The sequence below is a fragment of the Neofelis nebulosa genome, chromosome 5, assembly GCF_028018385.1.
Source record: "Neofelis nebulosa isolate mNeoNeb1 chromosome 5, mNeoNeb1.pri, whole genome shotgun sequence".
NCBI classification, from domain to species: Eukaryota; Metazoa; Chordata; class Mammalia; order Carnivora; family Felidae; genus Neofelis; species Neofelis nebulosa.
In genome coordinates, this window is record NC_080786.1 from 47,174,491 (window position 1) to 47,195,191 (window position 20,701).

Below are 20,701 nucleotides of genomic sequence, written 5' to 3' on the forward strand. Positions count from 1 at the left end.
TATATGTTTTCTTTTTTAAAAATTTTTTGTAATGCCTATTTATTTTTGAGAGTGAGACAAGCGACAGAGTGGGAGCAGCAGAGGGGCAGAAAGGGAGGGAGACACAGAATCTGAAGAGGTTCCAGGCTCTGAGCTGTCAGCGGAGAGCCCGATGTGGGGCTCAAACCCATGAACCATGAGACCATGACCTGAGTCAAAGTCAGATGCTTAACCAACTGAGCCAACCAGGCGCCCCAATTTAATACGTATTTCCAATGAGAAGAATCATCCCCAAAGGAAGGGTTTTTTCACATTTCTTACTTTATAGCAACTTATTTTGTTTCTCCATTTTACTTTGTAAATCTTTTGGAGGGTAAATATGTCTATTTCTTACTGTTGTTTAGTTCTTGGGCAGTGGAGACAAGACTTTGAAAGGTTAAACAGGCTATATTTTCACCAGTGTTTCATTGTACTTAGCCATCTGTATATACAGTGAGAATATGTGGGAATTTTTTTATTTTCACCTGTAAGTTTCTTAATATATGGGCTTGTAAAGCTTAGTAGTAATTTAATTTGGTTATGAGATACTTGTAAAGGTATTTAACTGAAGAGTCAGTGTGCCTTGAATCCTCCCAGTTCATTTCTTTGGAACTCAATACGAGTAAAAATAGATGTTCAAACTTCATGATTCTTTTGGGTCCGTTAAAGTTAACCAGAAGATTTGCAAAGAGCTAATATTCTTTATTTGATATTCTTTATTTTAATATTACCCTGGCAGTTTGTAGATTTTTAAACTCCAATCTAGAAATATCAGGGCTAATATTAAAATAATTTCCTGTAAGCTTCAAAACTTTTTCAAGTGTCCTAACACCTCATTTTGATAATACATTTGGGTGAATTCATTACTTATTCCAGATGTACTATAAATTGATATGGACAGTGCAGTGTGTTAGAAACCCATGGTAGATCCAAGTGGTAGGTTTGCATAATTTTTATTTTTTAAGATGTGTCATTGTAATCTTTTTTTTTTAAGATGGTATTTTCCGCTTTTGTTTTTTAGGGTCGTTGCTCCAGGGAGAACTGCAAATATCTTCATCCACCCCCACACTTAAAAACGCAATTGGAGATAAATGGGCGCAATAACTTGATTCAGCAGAAGAACATGGCCATGTTGGCCCAGCAAATGCAACTAGCCAATGCCATGATGCCTGGTGCCCCATTACAACCTGTGGTAAGCATGTTTTCAGTTCTCATTCATTAGGTTTGTAATTCCAAGTGTTCAATTTCAGTATAAAGTAAGACTGCACTTCATCAAGGGAACATAGGTAACAGTGTCAGTTCTCCAGCATTTTCTAGCAAAATTATCAAGCAAACCCGGAACCAGTTTTCACACTGTGAAGTTACTCATCTTGTGGCCAAGTCATGTGGAAATTTACATTAGAGCATGCTTTCCCCCTAAAACTCTCTTTACGTTAAATCTTATGATTGGCAGGTATTAAAATGGTCATCAGACTCACCAATATAGTCTATGCGTTTGCAGACTATAACGGCAATAATGATTTTAAAATTTGGTATAGATCATCTTTAATTTTGAGAAGAATCTTCCTTTCCTTCTTTCCTTGAAGAGTATCTGTTGCATAGCTTGTGATTCTTTTAAACTCAGATTGCAATTATTTTGTAGTTACAAATGCTAGCAGAATTCTAATAGTGGTGCAACAATATCATACACTTGCAAGTCTCATTAAAAGAGAACTAATCGGGAGAGAAAGAAACTCCCAGGGCTTTTAAGCAAAGAGCTAAATATTCTAAACTGTAGGTGATCATAGAGATTTAATGTTTTCTGAGCAGGATATGTGAATAACTTTTGATTCTGAGCACATATTTATTTACTTGGGGCTCGGGGGAGTATATATATATGATAAATGACTTTAATAACCTTTACCCACATTTACTCATAAAAATGTAAGGTTAGTATCCTAAGTAATTTTAGATTGCAAAAGGTGTCCTGATATTAATTGTGATCTAGTAATTCTGTATTTAAATGCATGTTAAAATCTGAAATGATGAGAATATATCTGTCAGTAATTTATGTCACTAACTTCTATGCAGTATTAGAGGGTTATGGAAATGTGAAGACCCATGGTTTTCTGATATGCTAATTGTAAGCATGTGTGCTAATTTTTTTCCAAATACATTTTAACACCTGAACTCAATGTAATTATTATTCTCTCTTAGAACTTAATGCACCAATCATTCCAAAAAAGAGGGGGGGATTGCATTTCGAGGTGGGAGGGATCTCCATATCACATCGGCAGTGATACCAATTATCAGTACTATGTAGTTGAGGTGAGAGAATATTATAATTCTATGTCTGTTTTAACCTGATTTTTTTTTCCGTTATTGGGAACTCAGTTAAAAATATGATATCTTAAATTTATTTTTGTGATATCTGCTAATATTATATCTGTACTGGGATAGCATGAAGATTTGGTTAAAGAAGTTTAGTTATGATCATTCTTGGTAGCATAAAATATAGGATAAGAGCTCTCTTTTGCAACTGGCTCTCTCGCACAGTTTCAAAGATCTGATAAATCCTTGGGGTGGCTACTACTTTAGCTGATAGAAGATCTCTCATTGATGTGAGACACTTTGTTCCACTTAAACATTTAAAGCCTGCTTAGCGCCAGTCTCTATCCTCTCTGTGACCGGGAGCACCTCGAGGTCAACAAGTGTAATTCCCACGCTGTGGAAACCAGTGCTGGCCATGGCAGTGAGCAGCTCACTGTGAAGCCTTGGCCCATCTTCTGAGTTAGTCCTTGAGCTCTGCCCTCAAGGCCATTCCAGGGTCATCACGTGGGTAATCCTGGGACGAACCGTAAACAATGTTTATGCTCATGTCTGTGAAATACAGTAACAAACGTGGTGTTTATGAAATCACGAAATCACAGTTTCTGAAACCATCAGAAAAATCACATTTTCTGGTGGTTTTGGTGGAAAGTTCTCTACTTCAACAAAACATTTATTTATATTAGTTGTGAGCACATTCAGGCTTTGTGTTAGTTTTCCCTGATATGACTAGATTTGAATGTGGAATTACCCTTCTGCTACAGGCATCCTGAGATCACAGTCTAAAAATAGACTCTGTTCAGGGTGACTTTTTTGGTAATAAATATAGAAGTCGTTTTAATTATTCAATTTTAAAGTATTTGGGGCTTTAATGGCTGTGGAGAAGGCTTTAATCCAGGAAATTTGCCTTCAAAACCTCACCTGAGACTTTGCGATTCTTTGTGTAGTCAGCCCTGTTTTGATGAGGGTCATGATACAGAGATTCAGAAATAAACGAGATGGTCATAACCAGCTGCTTACTGGAACTTTAATGCTGGGTCTACAAATAGGGATTATAACAGGGTTGGAAGCAGCCAGGATGGCTGCTAGGACAGATGTTAGTGTTTGAAGACAGAGCACAAATGTGGATCCAACCCAGGTAGTGGTTCTATCAAAGATGATACTGTGAGCACATCCTTAATAGCAGGAGGAGTAGGAATGTCTGAGTAGTTTCAGGATTTGTAGTCAAGTAGGTGAAGCATCTTAGTTTTCTAGGGCTAACCAGTTTGGCCCCCAAACCATAGCCTGAAGGACCACGAAGAGAAGGAGCTGGGAAGCTCTAATCAAATCCAGAAGCATCTCCTATCATGCCTGGCATATAACAGAGATCAAAAATTTCTTGATGAGTGAAAGAATGAAGTAAGGAGTTTCCTTCCCCAAATACAAGGAAGAGAGCAGAGGTTTGTGTTAGTTTACCTGACCCTGTGATTCCAAAGGAATCATGAGCAGGAGCCAGAGTACAAGCCCAATTATGGAGACTGTGGCATGGAATGGGGCATATGGTCGGATATGTGTTAGCAGAGGCAGCCAGGGGCTTGGTGAGAGTACCACTGAGACCAGGCAATAGCTACTATGTCCCTCAATTGGGTTTTCCTCTTTTCATAAATTTTCAGAGACCGGGTCTCTCAATTTAAGATCTTCAGAATATGACCTTGGGCTGACTTGGGGAATTCAGGGATTTATAGGAGAGTTTCCTGTTTTTGTGGACTTTATGATGTTGTTATGAAATGCACCAAGCCAAGAACCAGAAAGAGGGCTTAACATTTTGGGAGCAAAGACAACACTCTAAGGGCATTTACTGCACTCACTACTTTTTGTGTCAAAAATCCTCACAACCGTCCTATAAAGTAGATATTATTATCTCAACTTCAGCAATAAAGATACAGAGGTTCTGAAAGGTTAAATAATTTGCATAAGGTACATGGCTCGTGTGTAGCAGGACAAGGATTTTATCCCAAGCTGTTCAGGTTCTGGCATCCATGCTGTAGAAACACTAGTGGGAGACATCCACCAACCACAGCTCTGAGTCCGTGGTTGACTCATTGGAAATCTCTGGCCTTCTTCAACATACAGTGAACGTTTAAAATATATTTTCTGCAAGTTCCTAACAATCTTCTAACACAATTGTTCCCATTTTGTAAGATGAGAAAATAAGTAGTTGAAAATAACAAATTGAATTTATCTCTGTCTCCTCCCTAAAATTTGCATAATAAATGATTAAATAACTGCCATTAATTCTATTATCATTTCTAAGCCCCTAATAAAAATGTCAAAAGATCACATTTCTCCTTATTATATTGATATTTGAAGATAAATGGAAGACCTGTAGTACTTGATTACCCAAATTTTAAAAATTAAGTATTTGTATTTTTTTCTAACTACTACTTTAAAAAATGATTGCATTGCCATGCACTGTCTGATGTAAAGATAATCCAACAAGTAAACCAAACAACCTAACCAAATATAGACTGTATCTTGTGGCTCACAACTCGGAAGCATCTGGTATATTTCTTTGGTCCATCCCAGAAAGGTGTCTTCAGAAATTCTGTTGATTCCAGCTGTCATTGCCCTTGAAGAACTCTGCATAAGTAGTGGTTATGGAGAGCTGTATCTGAGCTCTGGAGTCCCACCAGCAGTGACCTCATCTGCCTTTCTCTGTGCTCTCCAGGGATAACGTTGGCCATCCATAATTTCCAATGGCAGCTTCCCTTCAGGTACACACACCTAGCCGCCTTGAGGTACATAACTCAAGTTGAATTACTGTGCATTTCATGAATTTGAAGTAGCCTAGGGATAAAGAAATTCAGAGTTACTGCACTTAGCCAAAATCTTGGAAGCTTCCTTGCAGTTCCCGTCGCCTCACCTTTGCTGTCATGGTGTTTCTTTGTCACAGCAGCTGGCAGTTGAGTGCTGAAAGCTTTGAAGTCATCATTTATTACATGTCCAGGAACACCTAGAGTTCTTAAATTGGCTCTTAGTGCTTTACCTTCCAGTGTATTCAGCTAGTGATTGAGATAAGGCCACTTCATGACCAAGTGTTTCTGGTAAAATGTTTTCCACGGCCGTCATCCTGAGTCGTGCTCCCTCCACCTGCACTTCCAGTGCCTGTTTCGGTCAAGGAGTCTGTGCTTCCTGGAGCATCTTGACATTGGCCCAAATCTTAGGGACCAGGCAGTATGTGGTGATACCTTTTTACTTGATGGGCCAGACGTCAGTCTTCTTTAAGTGTTATTACTTCATTAAAACTGATTGAAGGGTAAGGTAAAATTAAAAGTAAAGCTAGGTGGTCATTGTGATTTGCCCAGTCAGCGAGCCAGTCTAGAAGCGGACTTTACATGGTATTTGTTATTTTAATTCCAGTCATATGTTGCCTTCTTATAAAAAAAAAAAAAAAAAAAGACATCGCAATGTGAATTTGTTGAGAATTTCCATTAGCTTTTGGCCATTTATATGCAAAACAATTGTTTACAGAGACTTCTGTAGCTCCTGTATAGGATTGTGTATACCCAGAAACATGGTTTCATACACCTTGTGTGCTGTCGAGTAAAAATAAAGGTTTATTCTTTTACTGCTTGCAGGATCAACCTTTACAAAGACACACACACACACACACGCACGCACAAGTAAAATTGAGAAAAATCTGACAAAATTTGTCTTCTGTAAATTGCAACAGACACTGATTAGATATTATCTATTATATGCACTCCACTAACTTTTTGTTAAAAGTCACAAACATTATATGCAAAATAAACAGTGATTGTCATCATGTATTAAAATAAGTTAGGGCCCCTATGCTATTTGCAACATTACAGCATGGTAATAATATATTACTGAAAAAAACTTAGCTCAGCATAAAAAAATAAATCATACTTTTCAGACAAGCATATGAGATAAATTAATGATTAAATTTTCAGGTGCGGAGGAAGTAACATGAAATCTCTTTTTTTTTAATGTTCAAACATCTATACTAGAAAACATTTAATGCATTTGCTGATTAGTTTGTGTGCTGGAGAAACCAGTTAGTAAACCCATTAATACAGTCATTGTGTGTAGTCAAATGTGTGTAGGGGACCTGTGTAGATCGCAGTCACAGGCTGGATGCAGAATGAAGGCAGCGCATTGCATAAGGCAGCAGTCTGAGTGCCTGCAGGGTAGAAGAGATGGTTAAGTAAACACATGTGGTGATCATTGCCAAATTCGAGTGCCGAGGAGTTCTGTGGTAACAGAGGGTAGGAGAAACCTCGTCAGAGTTGGAGATGTGGGTGGATCAGGGGAAGCTTCAAGAGAAAGAGTCGTGATTCTTGAAGCATGATTAGGAATTAAACAAGTGGACTGGGCAGGAGCAACCTTCAATGTAGAGGGAAAAACCCTGTTAAGAAGGAAGCCGTAAGAGAACGTGTCTCCCTAGAGACCTTAGGCAGAATCAGAAATCTGAATCTATTTCTGTGTTTAAATGGTAGAAGACCACATAATGTATGGAATTGAAATTACCCAAGAGATTTGAAAAGTACTGCATAGAATGTGATGAGTGGGGAGTGCCAGGGCATTCGGGGGTTGAAGCTCTCCAGAGGATTCTAATGGCCAGCCAGCACTGAGAACCTCAGGTTTCAGAATCACCTGAAATCAGACACACCTGTGTCCAAATCCTGTCTTACATACACTCATTTATGATTATGGACACATAATCTGTGTGAGCGCTTTTCCTTGTCTGCAGAATGGGAGGGAGTAATGAAACCCCCCCCCCCCGACAAGACTATAATTTAATTCATCCACATATTCATTCATTCACTCATTCATTCAGTGTATATTTACTGAGTACTTACTATGTTCTAGGCAGCTAGCTAGATTCTGGGGATTTGGCAGTGAACTCTACAGATATCTGCGCCACGCGCCCCCCCTCCCCCAACTCCAAACAGAAACAATGGAGGTTTTTTTTTTTCCTTTGCCCTATGGCGTTTATATTTTACTCTTATGAGAATTAAATATAATAACATAGGTAAAGCACTTAGCACAATGCCTGGCACACAATAAATAGAGGGAAGTCTAGTAATAATCATGTTTGCTCACATTTAACTAGGGTCATAATGTGAAATTGAATAACATTTTAATTTATAATAAAGCCTGATTACTTTAATGGAATCAAAATGTCTCATTTAAAACAAACAAGTGATTAGCCCATAAATGCACCGACGTTATAAGATTGCAGTTGGTTTTTTCTCTGCTGAGGGTGTTCACTGGCAAAAGGCAATCATAAGTCAACCTTCCTTATGCCTTCCAGGAACAAAGATACCTGTAAATCATTATTACAAGAATGTAGTCAGTATCAGATACACCAATTACATAGTTATATGTTATCCTGTGGAGATTTAAGAGAAAATAGGGTGCACTTGATAATACCATAGCATTAATATCCATCCCTTCGACTCTGCTGAACTGTCTGCAGGATGGCTTTGGGAATGGAGAATTGGCAGTGAAGCAGTTCCCCAGCTTGACTAATCTGATTAGGGCACTGATAAGGCCAAGCAGTGACCTACCTCCAGCAAGGTGCTCTTTGAAAAAGGAATGTAACAAATGTGTAAAACCTCAAAATAACGGAAGGAATGTTGCACTTTTTGGGAGCAGCCTTTGGAATCAAGTTTCACAGTATAGAGCTATTATTATCATCAATCGGCTACCTGTTTAGCAAATAGCTCTACTTATCTGGAGAGAGAACAATTAGAGCGCTTGCTGAATAGTTGATATTTCAGAATTTTAAAAAGAATTTTTTGAATATTTATTTTTGATACAGAGACAGAGCATGAGCAGGGGAGGGGCAGAAAGAGAGGGAGACACAGAATCCAAAGCAGGCTCCAGGCTCTGAGCTGTCAGCACAGAGCCCAACGCAGGGCTCGAACCCACGAGCTGTGAGATCATGACCTGAGCCGAAGTCGGTTGCTTAACCAACTGAGCCACCCAGGCGCCCCTGTTTCAGATTTTTAAAGCTCCTAGATTTCACAAGGGGACAGTGCCCTAAAATTCTTCAGATTTGAATTTGCTCTGCCGAATTCAGTCAGAAAATCCATTCACATGACAACTCAATAGAAACAATCCAGCAGGAAAATTGTTGCCAGTTAATAAGATCAATATTTTTAGTTAGAAGTATTCTTTCATCTGTAATATGTAACTGTTGCATTATATGCATTGTGGATTATAAATTTATTCAGTGAGATTTAACAGAGCTGAATTTTATTCGTCCCTGGTCTTATTCTCTTCAAGTAAGACTGCTTTTCTTAAAAATAAATGATTTTTCTTGCCTCCAAATAGCTTTGTAAATTTGACCTCTGCTTCTAAATAATTCTGGTAGATTGTGTACAGGGACATAAACATCTCAGTAACTTTCCAAAGTATGCATTCATTAAGAAGGTTCTAGCTGAAAAATACACGTTAATTCATAGCAATAGAATACAAAGAGGAATGATACAGACTGTTATCCGTACTTTAAACAGGTCTTCTGGTCTTCTGTGCTTGGTTGCTTATAATTCTTAAATACCTAATAAGAAATTAGAGTGTCGGTCTCATTGAAATTACAATCAGTGTATATGTAACAGTGTATGTTTAACCTGGATATTTCTGAGTAGAAGTCCAAGTTCAACACATACTCACTGTACAGGTCAACCCTTGTCCTGGCACTGCCTTAGCAGCCAGTAGACAGTGGAGCAGTATAAAATCAGCTGCTATTCAAGTAACTGTTGATGGAGAGAGATTGCTCTGGGCCCCAGTTTCTGACAGATTATTGATTGTTTATATCTGGAATGCTCAGGTGGTTTCCTGTTGTCAGTGCTTTGGGCAGGGACGGGGCTGAGGATCAGAGGTATTACTTTAGGCCACTTCATTAGGCAGGAGGCAGCGACCTGGCAGGGCAGCTAACCATGGCATTCAAACCAACACGTTTGGAAGCATAATTACAACTTGAAAATATGAGTGGAATGTATGGTATATTGTTTCTTCTTCCTAGTGAATCAAATTATGTATGATATATTCTGTTTTCCATGGTCTTAATAAGAACGTGTACAGTAGCTGCAAAAATTCTGTCCTAAAACAATTTGTGAAGTCGAGAAAAAAGTGCATCCCGTAGGACAGGGATTTTCAACCTAAACACTACTGACATTGGGGCTGGATCCTTCTGTGTTGTGAGGGCTGTCCTGTGTGTTGCAGGCCACTTAGCAGCATCCCTCGTTTCCACGCATGAGACGCAACAGCGCCCCCAAGCTGTGACAATCAAAAATGTCTCCAGACATTGCCAAATGTGCCCTACAAGGCAAAATCACCTACGTAATTGAGAACCACTGCCCTAAGAAAAAGAGAATTCTTGAATTCTATTTTACCCTTCTAAATATGGGGCAAGTCAGGGCCAGCCTAAATAAGGGTGTGTGTGTGTGTGTGTGTGTGTGTGTGTGTGTGTGTGTATTTTAAACATTTCTTTTGAGCTGTGGGGATTACCCTTACATCTTAATTATATAAGACTTTATTCCAAAACTCTCTTGAATACTATGTAAACTCAGGGTTCATCTAACTTCTTATTTCTATAGGAGGGAAGAATTAGCTACATTCTAATGTCCCCTTCATTCTAAATAATTTGTCCACGATTCTGTTCCTTATACCACAGGGTAAAGAAAATTAATTGTTAAAAAAAAAGTCCCTTAAAAAACAGGATCCATTTTGTCCATGAGTTTTTGTATTTTGGAGACAAATGTTATTATTACACAAAGTATCAAACTTCAAGAATTGAAAATCTATTGAATTAGGAAGCTAAAAGATACCACCCACGGGCAGAAAATTGTTGAGCTAGATTATGCTCTAAAAACTGGAAAAGCAAATCACTAAAGTAGATTTCAAGTAAATTATTTAATTCTACTTAAGAACAGATATATTTTCTGATATGCATATCTTCATATCACATCCTCCTATATCCATTAAAGCATTTCTGGCAGAAATTCTATCTTGTCACAAAATACCATGTGTATTTTTTTTAAACCGTGTAGCATTTCTTTAGACGTTTTCTGTTTCAGACTTTCAGACATTCAGAATGGCTTCTTCCTAGTAAGGTAAATTCTTCGTTAAATGTTTCACAGGAGTATGATAAACTGTTGGAATATTTACAGTTTCTTTGGAAGAACCCGCAACAAGTGAATATGCCAAATAGTTTACCTCGTGTGTTCAAGAGAAATGGTGTCATCATCATCTTTCACATGTCCCATGAGATTTATTTCCAGTTTATATTGACTGTGAAACTCTGTTATCCGCTGGGAGTTCTGCTTTATTTATTCCAGATAATAGGACACTTGCAACCCATTAACAGTTGTAAACAGATCTCTCAAGTTCATCTGACATAGCAATTATGAAATGTATTTCTTAGACAAGTTTCTAGGATTTAATCAGGATAAAAATGGAGATTAGGTGACCCCAGGAAGTTTCTGTATTGAATAATTGATCTATTATTCAAAAAGAAATTACAAGCATTATGGACACCAAGTTTCAAAATCCCAGCAGAAAATTTAATGGGTAAATTACCTATTGTATTCTAGAAAAGCATTGATTTGAGGAATGCTTATTCAAGAAACATTCTTATCCTGAATGAGAGTAAATAAACATAGAATTAAATGAAAAGAGGGAGGGCGGAAAGGAAGGATGGATTATGGATGGATGGATGGATGGATGGATGGATGGATGAGGGATAGATTATATAATGTAGAATATCAAATTTGAGCCAAGACCTGTATATTAAATTTTGCTTTTTATTTTATTTTTCAGCCAATGTTTTCAGTTGCACCAAGCTTAGCCACCAATGCATCAGCAGCCTTTAATCCCTACCTGGGACCTGTTTCCCCAAGCCTGGTTCCAGCAGAGATCTTGCCGACCGCACCAATGTTGGTCACAGGGAATCCTGGGGTCCCCGTGCCTGCAGCTGCTGCGGCTGCTGCACAGAAATTAATGCGGACAGACAGACTTGAGGTAGGAATGCTTCACTGGTTCCTTTATGTACTCCGTTCTGATTTTCAAAGTGTGCTGCTTGTTTACTTCTTCCACGGCCGTAAAGGTTAAACAATATTTGAAGCAGAGATCTTGGTTTGGTGTTTGGAGCATTTTGCGAGAATTTAGGTATGCCATATTTGACCAGTGAAATGATTACTAGAGCCACAGCATCTGTATGTATAATAGCGGATAGGAACTTGGACTCTGGGGTTACACCACTCGTTACTTCATTGGACCTCAGTTTCCTCATCCTTAACATGGAGATAGTAATGGCCCTTACCTCCAGGAGTGTCTGACACACGGGAAATGCCTGCTAAATGTTGGTTGTTGTTGTTGCTAGTTAGAACCACCAAGGGGCGCCTGGCTGGCTCAGTCCGTTAAGCATCAGACTTTGGCTCAGGTCATGATCTCATGGTTCCTAGGTTGGAGCCCCACGTCAGGCTCTGTGCTGATGGCTCAGAGCCTGGAGCCTGCTTTAGATTCTGTGTCTCCCTCTTTCTGCCTCTCTCCTGCTCGTGCTTGGTCTCTCTCTGTGTCTCAAAAATAAATAAATGTTAAAAAAAATCTTTAAAGAAAAAAAAGAACAACCAATTCTGTTCATCCCCTGACACTTTGTTCTCATAACGATTTGCTCAGCTACTATCTATAAAGCATTTTAGAATTTATTATTGGGAATTTCCTCATAGGCCTCACAGTATTTTGGTTGGAATAATAGCAAGGCAGCTTTGCTTGTGAAATGTGCTCTTATAAAAATGGTTTAAATTGGAAAGCGTATGATGCTCCAAGTCTCAGAGTCGAGGATGATCAGATCTATATGCTTTGCTGTTGCTGCATGAAAAAGAAATTAAAGAAGTAAATCTTACATTGAAGTGGTTGTTTCAGAATTGGAGCATGGCTATAAATTAATGGATTTGGTAAACTTCAGATGAAGAAAACAAAATGGCAACATTATTGTACATTGAAGCTCTAAAACCTGGCATTCATGTCCAACTAAGGAACAAAGTGACTTTTTCTTTTTCCTCTGGTTAGGATGAGGCAGTAGGTAGTTGGGGCCGAGAAGTTTTGGTTACTAGAAGAAGTTACTAGTTACTAAGAAAGAGGCAGAAGTTTTGGTGTTACTAGTTACTAAGAAAGAGGCAAAATAAGGCTGTTGTGTGACCCTAATTGACCCTAAATCAGTTTAGCAGGAATTTATTTATTAATAAACACCAGTTTCTCGTTGGTAGAGCTTTACTGCATTCATTGCAAAAGATCTCAGATTTCAAGGTAGTGGGAACCGCCACCACCTTTTTTGATGGTGGTAACAGTAGTTGGTATTTACTGGGGATTTACTCTACCAAACACAGCATCAACCCATCACATGCATTGCATCGTTAACCTTCAAAACAATCTGCTGAGGAAGATGCTGTTAACTCCATCTTATAGGGCAAGAGATTTAGGGGAAAGCTGTGGCAAAACTTCCTCAAGGTCATGGAAAGGATGCTCCAGTTGGGTGTGAGCTCAGAGCTCCATTTTTTTTTTTTTTTTTTTTTTAAATTTTTTTTTCAACGTTTTTTTATTTATTTTTGGGACAGAGAGAGACAGAGCATGAACGGGGGAGGGGCAGAGAGAGAGGGAGACACAGAATCGGAAACAGGCTCCAGGCTCCGAGCCATCAGCCCAGAGCCTGACGCGGGGCTCGAACTCACGGACCGCGAGATCGTGACCTGGCTGAAGTCGGACGCTTAACCGACTGCGCCACCCAGGCGCCCCTCAGAGCTCCATTTTTAAACACTGTTTAAATCTCTCATTCCATACAAGTGATAGTACAGAGAGGAAGCAAGACATTTTGGCGCCCGTATGTTCTTTAGAGTGTATTGTTTGTTTGCACGTTTACCTTTCACGAAAATTTTGGGAAAAGCTACTGATGAAGCCGGTCCCGTAAGGACAACTCCAAAAGGACGTGGAGACCTAGTTGCGTGCCCTCTGTGGACCAAGGACGGCTGTGTGCTAGAGACACACTTTGACTTGTGGGTGCTTGGTCGTTGTGCAGTTGCACTTGCTCATTATTTAACTAATGCTGTTTTCAGGTAACTTAGGAGGCAATTTAGGAATTTTAAATATTTAAAAAATCACTCGATGCTTAACGTGTGAGTCACCTTCCCCCTCCCCTGATCTTTCTCAAGCAAACCCTCGGTTCATAATGCATAATTGTTGACTGATGGGAACCAAATAGGCAGTCTGGGATGACCTTTAATGAATTAGTTATTGATAGGAGATGATATTTAAGAAGCTTAAAAATCTCTCTTTAAATCTCCTTAAAGGCTGAGCTGTGTGGTCCGAACTCTTATAAACTAATCCGACCATAGTTTTAGGTAGTCTGTAATTGGTTATATTTTGATTAGTATTTAATTTAAAATAAGTACTTTTGGGGCACCTGGGTGGCTCAGTCAGTTAAGCATCTGACTTCAGGTCAGGTCATGATCTCACAGTTCATGGGTTCAAGCCCCATGGTCGGGCTCTGTGCTGATAGCTCAGAGCCTGGAGCCTGCTTCGGATTCTGTGTCTCCCTCTCTCTCTGCCCCTCCCCCACTTGTGCTTGCTCGCTCTGTCTCAAAAATAAACACTTTTAAACAATAAAATAAGTACTTTTATTATTAGTTCTGGAGTTTTCTTGTGAGGAGCTACTTTGTGTATTTTGTCTGTCTTCTGCTACAGTGACAGCAGTTGGCTGCTGTGACATGACTGTCATTTCCTTTTAACCCGAATTCCTCTTATCTCAGTGCTTGATAGTGGTAGGGCAGCGTCCTGTCTTATTCTGGTTAACAGGAGCTGCTGCCCTGTCACAGTTACAGTCTGTTAGCATATTGCACTGTGAAGCTAAGGGGCATGTCGTTCTGCTTGGCGCTGTGATTTTAGACACTCCTGTCTTCGGGTTATTTCCTCTCACGCTAACTGCACAACATATCACAATCCAAAACTGGCGAATGTACCAGTTTGCCACATGTGTAGTTATTTCGGTTTAAATCTATATGCTCTTATTTTTGCCTCTTGGAACTCTGAAGTGCATGTTTGAATTTTGAGTTCCTTTTAAGGTGAAAAAAGTTTAAATCAGTTTAAATATTGGCCAACTGTTCTTGCCACTTCTTTCTCTCTTTCTGCTCCAAATTGTTAGACCATAAGGAAATTAAAAATACCATAGATTATCAGCCTTCTGGTTCTTCTGTTTGGGAGAACTGACACATATTTACAACACTCACTGTGATACTACAAAAAATGTTAAGTCGAACAACAGGAATCCAAGAATTAGTGTTAGCAGTTTTGCTAATTAGATGAGTAAGCTTGGGTCAAGTTTCTGATCTTTTCTGAACTTCATATTCCACACATATAAAATTAGGGGATTGTACCAGATAATCTGTAAGATCACCTCCAGTTAGAATATTCTAGAAGACATTTAAGTTGTCTTTTTGTTTTTAATGCCAGCCACAAGTTACTGAAAATTTTATTTAAATATAACATTCAAATAAGCATATTTAAATACATTAAATTAGTTTAAATATACAAATGTATATTACATGTTTTATTAAATATATAGATGTAAAACACACATCAACTTTATATCAATATCCATATTATCCATCTTTGTTGGATACCTTTTAAGAGACTTTGTAGCGGTATACTTTCTATACTGTAAAATTCGGTATTCATGGTTTTCTCTAAAGAGGAGCAAATCTCTTAAATATTGGTCACTGAAATGAGGCTTTTAAAATTACATTTTTAACTTTGGGATACTTTTTTGTAATTTGCAAGCAGCAGTTTATTTTCAATGCTTGTTTTAAGAAATTGTTGGGACGCCTGAGTGGCTCAGTTGGTTAAGCATCCAACTTTGGCTCAGGTCATGATCTCACTGTTCGTGGGTTCAGGTCCCACGTTGGACTCTGTGCTGACAGCTCAGAGCCTGGAGCTTGCTTTGGATTCTGTCTCCCTCTCTCTCTGCCCATCCTCCACGTGCTCTCTTTCTCTCTCAAAAATAAACAAAAATTAAAAAAAAAAGAAATTGTTAAAATTTATAGCTACTAGACAGGACTGAGGTTTTCAGTCATATTCTTACTTTATTATGAAGAGTTGGTAATTAAGAAATTATTGTTCGACTTATTTTCATGATAACACAGTAGTTTTTATGGTACAAAAAGGATCCATGAATGCATTCATTCCCTCGTTTATTCAACAATATCCAAAGAACTACTGAACATCTTTCAAGTAAAAAATACTTGTGAGGAATACCTTTGAAACCTTTCAACGGCTACCAATAGCAAGAAAAGATCCACATCAGAATATTGCCATACTCACAAATGATACCCAATAACTTGTTAAATAAATAAATGAGCCAGTCAACCAGTTAATTAATTAATCACAAAAAGATACATGCCCTTATTCAGAGTTTAATGTAATCCAACAGAGAAGATAACACAGGATAAATTTTTAACATTTGTTAACATTCTCCTTGGGAACATGTTTACATTTTGAGCATTCCAGCTACAAAACATGGCATCTTGTTCTTGCCCTTAGTCCTAGAGCCGTGGTTTCCAAGTTTTAATGGGATTAGAGTCACATGGGATGATCGCTAAAAATGCAGGGCCTCATCCCCATAGACTGATTCCGTAGGTCTTCCTTCACTGGGGGAGTCTTTTTCACAAATCAGCCAGGTGATCTTAAACACAAATAGTCTGTAAAATACTTACTCAACAGGATGCCAGCACCTGTTATTTAAGGCTTAGCTTTTCATCATTTACCTTATGTACAGTTATTTGTGACTCAGAATTAAAAACCTTCCTCCTCCAAAACACTTAACATTCTACATTTTGTTAGGTTGCTAAGAACGCAGTGCACATAATGAAATAGTTCAAGTAAACTGATAATGATTAAGGTTGTTTATACCACCTACTAGTATTAATCAAACAAAAAACTAATCCACTGACCTTACATTTCAGAGGCTGACAAAGATATTAGATTGCTATTTGGTTATGGCATCAGTTCTATATCAACAGTCTATATTCCAGGAAAGATGGGCACACCCCTTGGCTTCTGATATTTTTCAGCTGGAATTTGTTTGTTCTAGAATAGATTATTCTTGGGGTGCCTGGGTGGTTCATTCGCTTGGGTGTCCAACTTTAGCTGATCTTGCAGTCTGTGAGTTAAAGCCCCGCGTCAGGCTCTGTTGCTGACAGCTTGGAGCCTCAGGTTCTGTGTCTCCCTCTCTTTCTGCCCCTTGCCCTCCCCCCATTCATGCTCGCTCGCTCACGTGCGTGCTTCCTCTCTCTCTCTCTCTCTCTCTCTCTCTCTCTCTCTCTCTCTCTCTCTGTCTCTCAAAAATAAACATTACAGGGCGCCTGGGTGGCTCAGTTGGTTGAGCGTCCGACTTCAGCTCAGGTCATGATCTCGCGGTCCGTGAGTTCAAGCCCCACGTCAGGCTCTGGGCTGATGGCTCAGAGCCTGGAGCCTGCTTCGGATTCTGTGTCTCCCTCTCTCTCTGCCCCTCCCCTGTTCATGCTCTGTCTCTCTCTGTCTCAAAAATAAATAAATGTTAAAAAAAATTAAAATAAATAAATAAACATTACAAAAAGTATTTTCAAATAGATTATTCTTGTGCTGAAAGTTTTATTCTACTGACAGAATCATGACGTGAGTATCTAATTCAGGCCACTGGATGCTGAAAGCTTCTACTACTTATTGACCCAGAAGAGTCCAGTGACTTTTTTCATACAGGCATAAGACAATATGGTACCTATTGACTACATATAAAAAAAGAGCATTTAGGGGCGCCTGGGTGGCGCAGTCGGTTAAGCGTCCGACTTCAGCCAGGTCACGATCTCGCGGTCCGTGAGTTCGAGCCCCGCGTCAGGCTCTGGGCTGATGGCTCGGAGCCTGGAGCCTGTTTCCGATTCTGTGTCTCCCTCTCTCTCTGCCCCTCCCCCGTTCATGCTCTGTCTCTCTCTGTCCCAAAAATAAATAAAAAATGTAAAAAAAAAAAAAAAAAAAAAGAGCATTTAGAGCTACATGAAGGTCAAGTATTAGTGGAAGTGATGCCTTGATTGAGATTTTTATAGGTGTTTAATGGATTTGGCATGATCCATTGCATATAGAAGACCTTCGATTCAAAATAAGATTAGAAAAGCAGATACTTTTTTAATAAGAGAAGCTTATTGGTAGGATTCTTTTAATTTTGTATTTTTGTGGAGGGTGTTTGGCTGCTGCTTGTATGACTTTTTAACTTCTCTAGAAAATTACTAAGAAATATTGAGAGTTTTGGGCACACAGGTCTAAGGAGTTTTTTGGGTTTTTTTGTTTTTTTAATCTGTACTAAGGCTGTAGAATGGCTCCTTACAATGTAGTCATATCCCCATTTAAAACATCTAGTCTGTCAGTTACTCTCTGTGACTAGTTTGAGTTTTGTTTGGGAGATGAAGAAGTTGTAAGTTGTTTAAAATACTGTTAACTCCTAAGCTTAACCACTCACTTTTGCTGTTCGTCTACTAATTGCTTCCTCCAAATTAAATCTAGCATTTCTCTGGTTTCATTTATTTAGCAACAGTGGTAAAAGTAACTGTTGACTTGGGCATTTTGACATATTGATGACCTTGTTTCAGAGTTGTATTTTCCTGTCCTGTTGGTTTACGTGTTTCTCATAGGAATGAATAAATGAAAACCTGAAAATGGAAGGATTTTTTTACTTGGTCAGTTTGATTTTTTTTTTTAATTACATGGGGTAAAGTGATAAATTCTGAGCTGTATTATCTGTAGAAATATGCTTGTGTTCTCTGCCCTAATGGTATAACGAGGGATTCTGCCCTTTAGATTTCAAAGACATCTCCCATTTGATCTTAACAGAAATCCTCTGAGGTAGCTGACGTGGGTGTCTTTTTTTTTTTTTTTTTTTTTTCATTTTTTTTAGAAGGAGGAAAATGAAGTTCAGATGGGCCAACTTTGTACAATTATTAGATAACATTGAAAGTAGGTATCACATGATCAGATTTCTTTCTTGGGAATTTAATTATACAATCTACTGAGATCATTGTCCATAATCACCAGAATTTTAAAATGTGAAGATTATAATCCTTTTTGAGGTAAAAATACGGATAATTTTTTGGCATTAGGTTATATACTCATGACCATTAATGCTGTGGTACTTTGATAAAATCATTGTTTATCCAGTATTCCTTTTTTAAATTTTTTTAACGTTTTTTATTTATTTTTGAGACAGGAAGAGACAGAGTATGAACAGGGGAGGGTCAGAGAGAGGGAGACACAGAATCTGAAACAGGCTCTAGGCTCTGAGCTGTCAGCACAGAGCCCGACGCGGGGCTCGAACTCACGGACTGCGAGATCATGACCTGAGCCGAAGTCAGCTGCTTAACCGACTGAGCCACCAAGGCACCCCTCCTTTTTTAAAGTTTCATATAGCTCAAGCTTCGTAAAAAATAAAGTCTGTGATGCTTATTGTTGAACAATAGGTACATATATATGGAAGCTCCTTAAGTATTAATATATATTTATATACAGTGTTGTATGTTATATGATATTATATGTATAAGCTCCTTCATATTTGTCATTACGTTTTAAATTGACTTCCCAAAATATTAAAATAGTCCCTGTTCCCTATTGTAATAAGCTCTCTGTTCCTGCTTTTGAAAGTTGTTTTCCAAAAATGACTGCCTTAAATATGGCGAGCACAAAACATACTACTTCAAACAGATCTTTCTTTAACGAACATGCAAATGACTGTCCCACCTTGAATAAGTTCAGACATTGGGATTAATGTCTTTAGAAGCTCAATGCCTTAACTTGCAGAACATTGCTGAATTTAATAATAGTTATAAAACCTGTTATTATTTTGACCATTTTGAAATAGGTTTGTCACATTCATAAAAAAACTTAGAGGTCAAATAACAGAACTATTTATTTTAACCAGATTTGTATTGTGTGTTTTCAGCTAATCTATACATTATCTTTCTTGGTATTCATGATTCCATAGCTGGTAAATGTAGGAACTAAGTAGAACCCACAATTTCTGATTCTAAACTCTATTTTCTTTTCATTATACCACTGCTGTTTAATTAACAAAACAAAAAAAAAAAGTTAACATAGAATTAAGTCATATTCCTTTGGGAATTTTTCTAAGTACTTTTGATTTTTTTGATTTTCTAAGTACTTTTAATTTTCCATAATTATGGAATAGATGGTTCTGGAAATGGATTTTAATATTTATAAGTATTCAGTGAGGGGTACGTGGGTGGCTCAGTTGATTAAGTGTCTGACTTCAGCTCAGGTCATGGTCTCGCGGTCCATGAGTTTGAACCCTGCGTCGGGCTCTGTGTTGACAGCTGAGATCCTGGAACCTGCTTCAGATTCTGTGTCTCCCTCTCTTTCTCTGGCCTCCTCCACTTACACTCTCTCTGTCTGTGTGTTTCAAAAATGAATAAATGTTAAAAAAATAATTAAAAAAATAAAAGTGTTCAGTGAATATCTTCATTAAAATGATGGCTTTTAATGTAAACACAACCTCATCTATTTCGTATGAAAATGTATAAAACTTATCTGATTTATAAGACAAATCCTGCCTTAATGTTTGTAGAGTAAAAGATTCAACATTTTTTTGATTGAAACACATTATGTGTTTAGCTAAATAGCTGGAATTATTTTAATCTGTTTGAAAACCATTTACCAAACTATAAAAAGTGCTTATATTTTTTGACTCGCTAATGCCATTTCTGCAGATGTAACTTTAGAAGATGATTTTTAAATGCCTATGTTCATAAATATATCCCTTGCAATGTTATCTGTAATATGAGAATATTGGAAATAATCTAGATGATCTCTGCTAGAGTTACCTATATTCTGCACATCTGTTTGATGGAATTCAATGCAGCCATCAAAAATGATCACTCTAGACACTATATTTTAGTAAAATTAAAAAAATGCTTACATGCACTGTTGAACAAAAACAGGTCACCAAGTAGTAGCTATACCATAATTATAACTATTCGAAAAATGTGTGCATGCAGAAGACTGGATTGGAAAAGCAAAAAGAACCACAATGTTGTTAAGGATTTTCAAACTTAATTTTACCTGTTGTGTTTTAAATTCTCCATATGGTAAATCCTACAATTTCTTATCCTGATTTGAATTCTGAGATTAAGTTTATTGAAGCTTGTCCGCCAGTTATAATATGCTAATATGAAACCACACCTAAGATATTTCTTTTGAAGATCAATATAGTCTAAAGTTTTCTTGAGTTCCTCAGAGAAACCAGGCCAAACTCAAATTCAGCAGTCCAGGGATGGATCCT

General features: G+C 38.0%; 1 protein-coding gene across 21 annotated transcripts in view; it reads left to right on the forward strand.

Annotated features, from left to right (window-relative positions):
* Positions 1 to 20,701, forward strand: part of MBNL1 (muscleblind like splicing regulator 1) — a 207,576-nt gene that overhangs the window by 163,560 nt on the left and 23,315 nt on the right. For all 21 annotated transcript variants that reach the window (XR_009261885.1, XR_009261886.1, XM_058730251.1 and 18 more), the window contains 2 exons: positions 1,040 to 1,210; positions 11,155 to 11,355. Coding sequence is in view for 19 of the 21 variants with exons in the window: in XM_058730251.1 (XP_058586234.1) it covers positions 1,040 to 1,210; positions 11,155 to 11,355 (372 nt within the window). In the remaining 2 variants the exon portion in view is untranslated. The remainder of the gene's footprint in view (positions 1 to 1,039; positions 1,211 to 11,154; positions 11,356 to 20,701) is intronic.